Source organism: Pipra filicauda, unplaced genomic scaffold, assembly GCF_003945595.2.
Source record: "Pipra filicauda isolate LSUMZ 115617 unplaced genomic scaffold, ASM394559v2 scaffold246_size1145428_pilon, whole genome shotgun sequence".
Taxonomy (NCBI): Eukaryota; Metazoa; Chordata; class Aves; order Passeriformes; family Pipridae; genus Pipra; species Pipra filicauda.
In genome coordinates, this window is record NW_024104361.1 from 154598 (window position 1) to 167002 (window position 12405).

The 12405-nt window shown below is 49.2% G+C and overlaps 1 protein-coding gene across 1 annotated transcript in view; it reads left to right on the forward strand.

The window, feature by feature from the left end:
* The window catches only part of COL13A1 (collagen type XIII alpha 1 chain), a 99665-nt gene that overhangs the window by 17785 nt on the left and 69475 nt on the right, over positions 1-12405 (forward strand). The window contains exon 5 of the mRNA XM_039381894.1: positions 3355-3424. Coding sequence (XP_039237828.1) covers positions 3355-3424 — 70 coding nt within the window. The remainder of the gene's footprint in view (positions 1-3354; positions 3425-12405) is intronic.

Here is a 12405-nt window from a genome sequence, read left to right on the forward strand (position 1 = left end):
CTGATGGTTGTAATAGATTATCTATTTAAGATGTGTTTCTTTTAGCTGTTGGAGATAGTGGTGGGAAATGATTTCACCTTCCCCGGGTGACTGCAAACAACTGGGAATGCTAAAGAGCTATTAATCTGCCCCCTTTGAAGAAGTGCCCTCCCTCTCCCCTGATCTCAAGTGCCCCTCCAAAACAGACAGGCACTTGCAAGGTTTAGGAGACCACAGCCATGGTCCTTTAATGCCAGAAGAGTTCTTGCTTTCTCTGCTCTGTCTGCCCCTGTCAGCCCTGTCCTGTCATGCTTGCAGTAAGTTCACCCACGGGAAAACCCCATGCTGGCTTTACTGCCATTCCCAGCACGTGTGTCAGCCCAGCCCTCCTTGCCTTTCCCTCTTGCAGACAGAGGGTTTCCCCCTTTCCTTGATGCTCAGTGATGTGTGATAGCTCCCTAAACACGCAGGGGTGCCCAGTTGGAGCTGGTCAGCTCTGGCTCCGGCGCTAGCGAAGGCTTTTTCAACCACGTTCCTATGTGCAGAGGGAAGGTGCAGCTGTTATGTCACTGGAAAACATGACAGGCAAGAGCAAGCTGGCTCTGCTGACAAGGCAATCCTCTCCAGAGGAAGTGTTTTCAGCGTTTCTGCCAAGGCAAGAGGGAGCCAGTTGCTGCTCTTGGTGTTACATGCTCCAGGTATCCCCCAGGTGAAAAAGCAAACCCCAGTTCCCAGGAAGGAGATCACAAAGCCTAGATTTCCAAAGCCCCACCTTCTTTTAATTTTGCTTACACAAGTCAACCTTGCCCTAAAATTGAATGGTTTTGTGTTGCCTGGGAATGAAAGTTTTCCCTTGAAAACACCATTTTTAGAGGGAAGCCCATTTGTTTTGCTGTCCTGAGCAAAGGCAGCTGCTTATGTTGGACCGGGCGATATTTTGTACAGTGGTATGAGGGAAGCAGAAAAGGACAGAAAATTGTTTTGTTTCACCATCTCAACCTAAAGTTGAATTGAGGTCTCCAGAAGCCAAAGATTTTTTTCTGTGTTTCAGTCCGTGTTTAATAGACTGTGCAGGAAACTGAACTCCAGGTGCTCCTAAATTCCTGGTAGGGTTTGCCTCCCACTGAAGGGGAGCAATCCCACGGCACCACTGCCCTTTGTATTCCCCAGGGATGTGCAGAGCTCTTGGACTCAAGGGAGGCACCAAGGATGGGGAAAATGCCAAATGCCGGTGAGTGCCTGATGGCTGATGGTCATGGTGCACAGGGCTGTGCTCCCATCCCTGCCCAGCAGCTCCTGCACCTTCCTCCTGAGGCCCCCCCCATCCTTAAGGCTATTTCAGTAGTCCCAGGTCTTTCCAGGGCCCTGACCCTGCAGATAAAGTCTTGGGGAAATGTTATTGCTCCGGTTCCGTTCCCGGTTATGCTGAAGTCCTGCTGGGTCATCACTTCCCTGACAAGTCCAATTGCTGCTCTTCTCCTTCTGTGCTGGCACAGCAACCCAGCCAAGGCTTCTTGCAGCCCACCCAAACTTGGCCCTTTCCCCTTAGCCCCTCCAGTGCCTCTGCGCTCAATGGGGCAGCGATCTGTTCCAGGTTTCCTTGCAGATTTCTGTCCTACAAAGGGTCCTGCTGCAGCCAGGGTGTTTGGATCCTTACTGGTTAGGAAATGCCTTTCTGCTCCTGCCTTTGCAACCCATCATCCCTCCCTTGTGCTGAGGCCGATTCCCAAACGTGGGAAAGCCACCCAAATGTGGCGGTCTGATGTTGAGACATTTTGGTTGGCATGCGTGTAGATGGAAATGGGAGTGTGTATGCCTACATACCAGTGTGAGTATCCAAATAAAGGCTCCTCTGTCCTGTTTGTGCCCATGTTTGACCATTAGCACAAAGTGATTCAGTGCTGCAGAGCAGAACTGTGCCATCGGGGAGGTGGCAGCTACATGGGAATGTGTCCAAATGCAAAGATTCACATATCAGTGCTTTTAAACTGAGAAGGTAAACACAGATAAAAATGCTCTATGGGAACTGGCAATTCTCACCTGAAACCCCCTCATCACCCTGATATCAAATCAACTCTCTATCAGAATGTTTCAGCACTGAAAATACTCAATTTCTAGTCAGTCACAACAACCCTTACTGCTTTTGACTTGCAATAAGGAAGCCAGTCATTTCAAAGTGAAAAAATGGAAGTGTTCCAGCCAGTTCTGCCTTCCCTCATCCAGGCAGAACCAAGTTGCTTTACTTTTTTCCTCTCTAAAAGGAATTTCCCCCTAACTGATGTGTTCTTTCAGGAAGGTGCTCGATTACTTGTGAAAATAAAGTCATTTCTGTATGATCCTGGGCATGGGCTTCTGTTGCACCCAATATTTCTTTTGGAATGTTGGCCCAGTTGTGAAGTAGGTCAAACAATAGGAAGGTGTAACTGGGATGGGAAGCTGGGCTTGAGGGTTAGAAGGGAACAGGGAGTGACTCATTAGCGCAGGCAGCCCAGCAGCTCAGCCTTCTCAGATCATCTCAAATCATTAACCAAGTGTACTTTGCAGGCATTAATGAATAGCTTCTTTGGGTTGATTTGCATTTTCTTTAATAAATTACAGCTATTTTAATACAGTCTATGAGGGGTGGTGGGGATGCTGTCCCTAAAGCACATTTGGCTCAGGACATGGGTTAAGTTTAATGACATTTCCAGTGAGGGAAGATTTGGTGACCTCAGGTGGACTCTATTGGCCCTTTAAGAGATACACAGGTGGGCCCAGAGAGCAGGAGACTGACATGCTGGCACCATTAGAAATCCAAACTCATTGGAAATGAACATTCTGATGCAATTCGACATTGTGGAAGCTCTTGATAGGTTTTGTTCTGTTCTGCACTTGGAGAAAAGTTAAGTTTCACAGCCTCTGAAGGTTTCAGGAGATGCTGTTGCTGTTCTCAGTTCACCTTGAGCCACAATATTTTGGTGGGACCCTCCTGTCCATCCAGGTGTCTCCATGAGCATAAGGAGCCACAGGGGGGAAGAGTACCTGCTTCAGATCTTCGGGTTTTGTCTGCTGAGTGAGTCTGCTGAGAAATGCAGCTTTTTCACAAGGACACAGTCACCAATTTATTTGCCAGTGCCAGCTCTTGGTTTTGTAATGCCTGTAAGGACCACATTTGGAGGCCGTTACGAAACTCCCTCGGCCTGCTTTTAATCAAACCCCACATTTCTAGTTAAATACTGTGAACTTTAATGCCTTTCTTCATTCCCAAATTGTTCTACCCTGTCTTTCCCATCTCTTGGGCACCCCCCCCCCCCCAACTCCCACTTTTCCAAGAATTTGAGGCTTTGGTTCTGATGGTATAAATTAATCCTTTTCCTGTTTCTCCTCTATTGACAGAAATTGAAGTTTCACTTGCCGAGACATCGAGAAGTTCGAGACACACACCAGCGATGCAACTGCCCGGCAGGTAGGGATGTGGGGAAAGCTGGCACTTTGGAAGGACCTTTTTTGTCCACATGTCATTGAAGGCTTTTTTAATGCTGTGTCATGTATGAGTGCAAAGTTGTGCATGTTTGCATAACAGTGCGCTCCAGATATGGGAATTCGATGTGGAGGGGTGCACCACAAGTTTGGTATGTGCCTAAATACCAACAGGTGACAGGAACAACAGGGCAAGTGTCAAATGTCCAGGTAGATTCTAGACAGACAATAAAGAGAGAAAGATAACATCTAGAGGGTAAATATTCCCAGTGATTTTAGACATCGGTGTTGAAGTGGGCAGAGTGGCTCTTGGGGAGGTGCATCTTTCTTGGCTGGTTTTAGAAGGTTTGAGACATGTAGGCTAGACCCAACACCAAAGCTGAACAGATGGATTTTGGTGAGCCAGAATGCCTCTGGGATGAGAAGATTTGAATTCCTTGGTGTTGTACCACTATCTGAGGCATCTTGCAGAATAACAGCCTTCTGCTAGAACTGTTCATTTGTGAGGGGGTTCGATGAAGTGGTCACTCGAGGTCCTACTTGTATAACATACAGAAATATTATGGGATTGCTTAATTGCATTATGTTTTTAATCATGCTAATATCAAAAGGCTCTTTGAGACACATCTTCTGAAGTGGTTTCAATACAATAAGTGACAAATTGCTATGGAAAAAACATTTGTGAATGGCATTTCATTCCATGACTATGAATCATTCAGCCTTCCTCATTGTCTTTTGATGCATCGGGCTGTGTAGAAAAAAACCAGAGAAGTGCCAGCTACCACTCACATCCTCAGCTGAATTTTTGTGAGAGTTTGAATTTGTATATCCAAACTGGGTATCTGAAGCTCATTTTGCAAAGAAAGAGGCAGGGGAAGTTGTGTCTGGACGAGCACATGCAAGCAGCATTTCTATTTTCTGTGGTTTCTCCTTTGGTTCTCTTTGGTGCCCAACACGAGGTGTTTGACAGTGTCTGGTGGTACACATATCAAAGTGTATTCAAATATGGTCAGCAGCGGGATAGTGGTGGAAATTATGGGGGGTTGTCTTTGCTGTAAGTAACGTCTCAAAATCATTGTATTTAGACCTGTGTAGAGACACAGGAGGCAGTCTCTTGCCACATTAAAATGGATCTGCAAGGTGGCAGCTTGTAAAAGCAAGAGGTAAAGTTGTACAGATTTATGATGGAAAAGAACTAAAATCCAGGATCCAGACTTGTAGAACATTGGAAAAAGCCTGATTTGACTACTCTGGATCAGGACTGTTGGACTTCCTTTTTAGTCCCAGAAAGAAACAACTGGAGCTATTTTAGTTTATATTTAAAAGATAGTACAAATGAAATGTCTTCTAAGTGTCTATTCTTCTAAGTATCTATTCTCTAAAGAACAGATCAAAACTGAGCTCAACTGTTTTTAAATGTCAAACTTTTTCCTCCAATGGGAACACAAATCATAGCCCTACTCCATTTTCAAGTTCTTGCCTAGACTCGACATATAAATGCCATAAAACCACAGGAATGAATATCCTCCTGGTGTTTCTGAGCCAGCTTGGAGAAGGAAACTTAGAACTTGAATGCAGAGCTGAGAAAAAACAGATTCACTGATTTTTGAGGCCATCTGAATGTGACCCCCTGCACCAGGCATGTGATAGATGAATTGCCCAAGTATTTCAGCATCAAGGTCATAATACTTGGTTACAGATACCCACATCCCGTGGGAAGGCTTGGCAGCAGTTGGTGATGGATTTCTCCTAGCACTTGGGTGCCCACTCATCCAGTTAAGCTCATAGTATTGCTGAATGACAGCTTTGATTTAGGAGGACTGTAGTATCATCTCATAAAGGTTCAGGCTGCCTTTTTACCTGTTAAACTTGCTCGTCTTCATCAAATATTCTACAGGTATGGGTACTGTATGTAAATTTTTCCCCCACCCTGTCACCTAATCCGTTGAGGGAAATGAGACCACGGTCTAAAGCTGATGTTGTGGCAGGTGAGGTCTTGATTGTCTTGGATCAGTGCAGAAATGAAGGCACCTTCAACCAGCTGCTGTCTCTTCTCAGACCCTTTGCTCCAGGGTATTTCCCTTTGGTCTCCAGGCTGATGCAACACAGGCCACCTGAATGCACTGTCACGCTGTTTCAATGTGGTCTCTCTTCCAGCCCGAGACCTTGGGAATCCTTTTCCCCAGTGCCTTTTCCCCCTTGTGTTTAAAATGCCCCAGGGACCATACAACGTGACTTTTGCGGGAGACCAAGGTATTCAGAAGCGTCAAGATGTTGCAAGACTTGGCGCATGCCTGTTGCTTCTCACTGGCCCACTTCACTGCCTATAAACACATCGTACTCCTCAGCAAAAATAAATGTTTATCAGAAGTGACATTTGAGTTCATCCCGAGCTGCGAGCCAGGTCCCTGTATGGCAGAGAAGGGGAAAAGGAAGACAAGTTCATTTGCTGACCTGTTCAGTGCGGATGTGGAGGTCCGGGGCAGTGTCACCCGTTGCCATAGAAGAGCTTCAGAACACAGGGGGCTGTGAATGTAAATGGTTTGGAAACGCTGGGAATAGGAGAGCAAGAAGGTTGTGAAGTGTGTGACTGCGCTGTGGATATCTGAGTGTGTGTGATAAGGACTGTAGGAATAACACGGTCAGGAAAACAGCACAGCTGTATTTATAGCAAACGATAAGGAAATATAAGTTTCCTTTGACTGGGAAGCTGCTACTTCAGATCACTTGGGCTGGGGGTGGGTGTGGCTACCTGTGACGCGTCGCTCCTTGGCATTGACTTTTTTGAGCTCAGGGGTCACAGTGGGCTTTTCCAGCAGTGTCTTGGCCGGGAGGACACAGCCTCCAAGTTTAGCACAACCTTTCTGGGTAATTAATCACTCGGTTCCCTCTGTCTGATAGGTAACCTGCGTGATTCCTTCTGTCCCCACTGTCTGCCAGACTGACCTGGGACAACTTTGCACAGGTTGGGAAAGAGACCCTAAGGTTCAGTGGTAGTAATGACTGTAGCTATTCACCATCCCCAGAGCCTGCGCCGTGCTGGGGCCAAGTGTGGGGAGGGAACTCAGCACAGGTTTGGTCTGAGGTTTTTGCATGCTAGGATGAGACTGGGGGAGGTTTTCTGGGGCTGAGCAGATGCTTTTCCATATGGTATGTGGATGTGGTTGAGAGCTACCTGAGGCTGGAGGATCCTCTTACAGCCAACTGGCCTCCCTTGATTTCTTCCACGTAGTAACAAAACACTGTGAGGGAAAGCATTGTCTTTCAAGTTGACAGAGCAAAAAAATCTAAGCTTTCTGTAGATCAGGTCTAATCTAAGATTTCCTTAGATTTTTTCTTATATTAGGTCTAATCCAAGATTTCCTTAGATTTTTTCTTAAATCAGGTCTAATCCTGATCCAGTTACATATCCAGACTGTGTCTGCCTGGACAGCCTCGATAGCCAGAGATTACACCAAAATCCGTTCCCACAGCCGTCCTGGTGGAGGTGGGTGCTTGTGTATTTTGTATACTGTGACTTTTTATTAGACCTTTCCCATCATCCTCTCTTCAGCTCTGATTTTCACAGTCCCCACGTGGCTGTTTTTCACTCTGCTGGCTCTCTGCTCCAGTCTTCAATATCCCTGGCTGCTTTCTGTCTACCCCCACAATGCTTGTTTTGGTCCAGTTTCTCCTTGGGCAGGTTAGGAGCCTGCGGTGCTGGAGGCGGTCAGCCATGCAAGCAGGGAAGCAGCTCGGAGGGATGCCGAATGACTTTTCCATCTCTCCCTGTGGCAGCACTCGCGGGCAGAGGAGAGACCTCGGCTGCAGGAGGAGGCAGCTCCCGGGAACTGGGACTGGCAGTCAGAGGGAGGTTGCACAACCCCGCCACAAACAAGCGTACCTTTTGCTGTTACAGGGGCTTGGAGGATGGTGTGGGGCAGCCGCAAGGATTTTGGCAGTGAATGGCAACTGGGGTATTCTCGGGAATGTCTGTAAGACTTTACAAAGGAATGTCCCCGAGGCATTTCTTCTACAAAATTCCACCCACGTTCCCTGTCTGCCCCAGCCTGGGGCACAGGGAAAGGTGCTTGGCCACTCTTCAGCTGCGATTGACCTTACAGAAATTACAGCAGGAGATACTGCAACACACAAAAGTTGCTGCTGTTCCCCTTCTTGCAGGGTGGCCTGCAGAAGTCAAGGTGCAGTGGTGGCCCCAGTTGCACCCGGGAGACAAGTGCCACATGCTGTGCACACTCGGTGCAGGCATTCCGGTCTCCCCCTTGGGCACCCCCCTGTCCATGCTGTCCTGACCCCTCGGCACACTGGCAGCTGCTGGAGGAGCCCAGCAAGAAACAGTGTAGGGCATCAGTGGGGCTCTGGCTCCCACCCAGGATGTGTCACCCAGAGCCAGCAGGGCCAGCTCACGGGAGGCCGCAGGATTAGAGGCATATCCTGACCCCTGCCTGGCCCCATAGGCAGCTGCAGAGGGAGGAAAAAACGCTGGGAAAGGCAGGATTAGGGGTAGTGGGGATGGCTGAAGCAGGGGTAGACCCTTGGGCAGCATGGGCTGAGCCTCAGCTCCGCAGCACGCAGGCAGAATATTGCATCCAGGTAGATGCATCTGTTCCTCCCTTGGGATTCATATCTTCTCCCCAAATGTCTCTGTGGAGATGAGCCAAAAAAGGGGACAGTGACTGAGTCCTGCCTGCTCCCCACATCCCAGCTGACATGCTCCTCTCTTGACAGGTTGTTTTCATGGCTTTTATATTTTCTTGTTGTTGTGTTTGACATGATCCTTTTTTAGCTTGCTGGGGCTGCTTTGGCAGATGATAGAATCACAGACTGGTTTAGGTTGGGAGGGACCTAAAAGATCATCTCCTTCCGACTCCCTGCTGTGGGCAGGGACATCTTCCACTAGACCAGATTGTTCCAAGCCCCATCCAGCCTGGCTTTGAACACTTCCAGGGATGGGGCATCCACAGCTTCTCTGGGCAATCTGTGCCAGTGTCTTAATGCTTCTCAGGGGCTCCCATGAGATGAAAAGCCTGAATGCTCTGGTGAGCACTGAGAGGTGGAGAAGGCGTTTGGGATCCCTGGCGTGGGGCGAGGGTGTGGAAGCTATTTAAACACCAGCAGCCATGAGCCGTGTCAGAAGCTCTGGCTCAGAGCCATGAGGAGCATGAGGTGGGAGGATGCAATGAAACACCCATCCCCATGGCCCTCCTGTCAGGAGGTGCAGTGAACTAATTGAAATGATACAGTTTTGTGTTTGACCCCTTTTCAGGATGGTAAATCAACGTGGCTTCCTATGCTGACTGTGCAAAAGGTGTTTTCAGCTTTAAAAGTGTCTGAACACAGCTTTTTGACAAGTGCTAACAAAAAAAATTGGAAAAGAGGACTTTTATCTCAAGCAGCCACTCCTTGCCAAAAGCTCTGAGCTTTCTGATTTGCCTGTTTTCCCTTGAATGCACTGGCAAAGCCCTCATGGCCAGGCTGGCTGGAGAGCCGGGATCTGGAGGGAGCAGTGCCCGGGCTGCTGCGGCACCACCGCAGGCACAGCAGAGTGGTGCTGTGTCAGAAAATGTGGTTCTCTGGCACGCCATCCTCATGGCACAGCTGGGAGAAAAACTGCAGCATAATCATTGCTTAAATAGTACTCCTCCTTTTTTCCCCCCTTTGTAAGACATCTCCCTGGGAATTCCCTGAAATTTAAATATATTCCCCCATCCACATATTTTGGGCCCTCCAGAGTATACACACACTTCAGCCTGGAAGGTTGTTCATGCGCCCTGGCCTGCTGGCTGTATTTTTGGGTTGGGATTTGTTTGGTTTAGACATACTGTTGTTTCATTTGTTTTGAAGATGCAAACCACACAATGAATTCCACAGATTCTGTGAGCAGTTATGAATAGATGAGGATGAACAATTCAGGAAAAAAAACAAACAAATAGTTTGCTTGGTCACTTAACTCTCTTTCTCTGAACATGTAGGCTGCTGTGCTCTTGCACAACTACCTGGAGCAACTCGAGGAGTCACCCCCACCTTGGCTCTTGTCACCTGGAGGTTGCCATATCCATGGCTGAGAGACAGTAAGAAAGAGGAAGTCAGGATGTTCCTTATGCCTTTAAGCACCATCTCATCCAGCTTAGTCTGTGTATGGGATTTAAGCTGACTTTATTAAGGAGTGTTTAATTGATGTTAATGAACCTGCTGTTGTTGTCTCAGTGCAGACTAGGAGGGCTTGCATATGCCATTAGTACAGCTGCGAGCATGGCCTGGGCTGGAGGACTTAGAACAGCCCCGTGGTGCTACCATGCTGATGGAGTTTGGATGGCAAAAACCTCGGCCTCTCCCTCTTTATCCAAAGTATGGTTAGAAACAGCCAATGAATTGAAAAGGGTGGGCTCTGAGGCACAGTAATGGGCACAAGTGCTCAGCAAGGGAGTGGCCTGTTTATTCACACTCGTCTGCTTGTTGGTATGATTCCTTCTTGCCATTCTCAGGCCTGTGTCTGGGACACCCCAGGGCTCCTCTCTTTGTCCTTCTATGTGTCTTCTCATTTTAAACTTTTTATTTTAGTTTTTATTATTTTAAGCTTGCTGGAAGGTGGGAGGAGTTTGCTCCAAACACACAGAACTGCTGTGGGACTTTTTCTCTGGAGGCTGAGCTCTGCCCAAAGGTGCAAACAGGTGAACCTTTATGTTCAGGTGTGCATGAGTCCTGGTGGCACAAGCATTAATTTTAATGGTGCTTGTATATTATAGCCCAGGTGTTATATCCCAGCCACTAAACCTTGGTTGTTCAGTGCAGCCATCTATGCAAAACCATAGATAAACTAACCTCTTCTCTAGGCAAGGGTATGGTGCAGAGAAAGACATTGAGGATTAAATGCACGGGAAGGAGATTTCAGAGCAGATACCCACCACAATGGGCTCCAGCCAGAAGCACAGATTGAGGCAGGAGAAAAGCATTGTGGTTGTGCTGATTTTTATCAGGTAATGGTCCCACTGTGACCCTTACTGTCCCTATCCAGCTGTGTCTGAGTAACAGATCCAGTGGCACATGGCATCCTGCATGCAGACCAGGGCCTGACAGGTTGCCTGTGGGGCAGCTGGGATGCATGTCAAGGGCTGCAGCAGGGAGCTTCTGCATATTTGACGGGTTTGTGTACAGATGTTTGGTAGAAGTGTTTACACCATTGCGTGCCTTGTGCTTACAATGTATATGGTACATATGGGCATAAATCAGCGCCTTGACAAAACAAGGCAAAAACATCCCAGCTGGCTGAGGAAACCCGAGGAGCACATTCGCTGCTACTGTACGGCGACGGCTTTGATTGAGCACGAGCGTGCTACCGGGGTGGAGGATTTTTCCCAGGCCTGGGCTGTGTGCACATGGCCGGGCTGGTTTGCGTCAGCCGCTGACGCACGTCCGGGCCCCACGACGCGGGCCTCGCGTGTGCTGCCCATGCTGGCAGCGCTGCGGCGGCCGGGGGAATGAGGGCGAGCCGTACTGGCCGCCAAGCGCGGCGGCGGGCGCGGCGCCCGGTGGCGGCCAAGCCCCTTGCGCAAAGCGTGGGCGCCCGCCAGCCGGCGAGGAGCACCGAAAATACCCGGCATGGGCCAAGGGGGACGTCGCAGGTGCCAAGTGGCTCACTCCAAAGTTGCTTGTGAGGGGACTTCGTGCCAGTGCCAGTGGGACATGCTGCCATGTGCTTGAGGGCAATGGGGAAGTAAAAGGCGGGCTGCTGGCCTAGCCAGTGGCAGGGTGGCTCTGTTAGGTGTCCCTGTGGTGGGGGAGAGAGGGGCTTTACAGTGGGGTAGAGAGGCTCGTGAGGAATCCTCCTCTCCAGGGTGTATGGTTTCAGTGTGGTGATACCCTCTTGGCTCTTCCGGGCATCTGCCCACACCTTTTCCCTGTGGAGACCAAGGACCAGGCTGATTCCCTAGTGCCCAAGGGTGTCCCAGGACGCAGATCAACAGGAAGAGTGGAGGAGCAGCTTTCCTTCCCCCGGATCGTCTTTCAGCCCTCGTGCCAAGCTGAGGCCACAGGTACGCTGACGGTACAGGGGCAGAGGCAGCCTTAAAAAGGGAGAGGTTGCATCATGTGGGGCTGGGCAGGCTTTGGGAGGCAGAAACCTCATCTGTTAAACACATACCGCCCCCCCTCCGCCAGGGAACATTCAATCCTCTCTTTGATGGACGTCCAAGAAAATACTTCTTCCACATCCTAAACTTGTTAGCACCAGTTAATCATCTTAACCTTCTTCCCCTCTGAACGCACACTCCAATGAGTTTCCCATCGCTGGCAGCTGTTAAAGACGCAGCAACGCTTTTCTCACCGACCTTCGCAGGCGAGTGTGCAGCCATTAATTATTGAACATCCCGGCTGATCCCAGGTGGGAGAGCAGAAACCCATGTCTTCTGCTGAAGGCTCTTCAAAGTGACTGTCCAGTGCGTCACTTTGAGAGTGGATGCAGTTGATGCAGCCCTCCCCTTGCAGGAGCTGGACCAGGTCTCTACCCCTCCGGGTCCTGCCTCACTGACATTCATAAGCATAGTAAAAGAGAAGCCTGGAAAATATTTGTCTGCATTAGAGCAATGCTCCCAGATTAATGTTGCAGAATGCCAGCAGCATGACAACCAGAGGGTTGGAGAGATGTGCTCACATGAGGGGTCTGTGCCATGCAGCTGGTGAGGGGAGGGGGGCTGTAGCATGACACCTGCTAACTGGGCATTTCCATTTCATCTGGCTATTTCTCCCCCTTCCTGTATGAAAACCCCCTTGTTGCCCATTGCATGTCTTTGATTTTGCCTCCAAAATAAGCTTGTGTTTCAGATAGAGGAAAGGTGACTCCTCGGTGCATCCATCCCCTCTGCAGTGCCTGTGGCTCCAGAGGGGCAGTGATGCCCTTGGATGCTATCTGGCTCTTGTATATGTGGGACTGGGAGGCAGCCCGCTCGCACAGGCTCCCTGGACCAATTC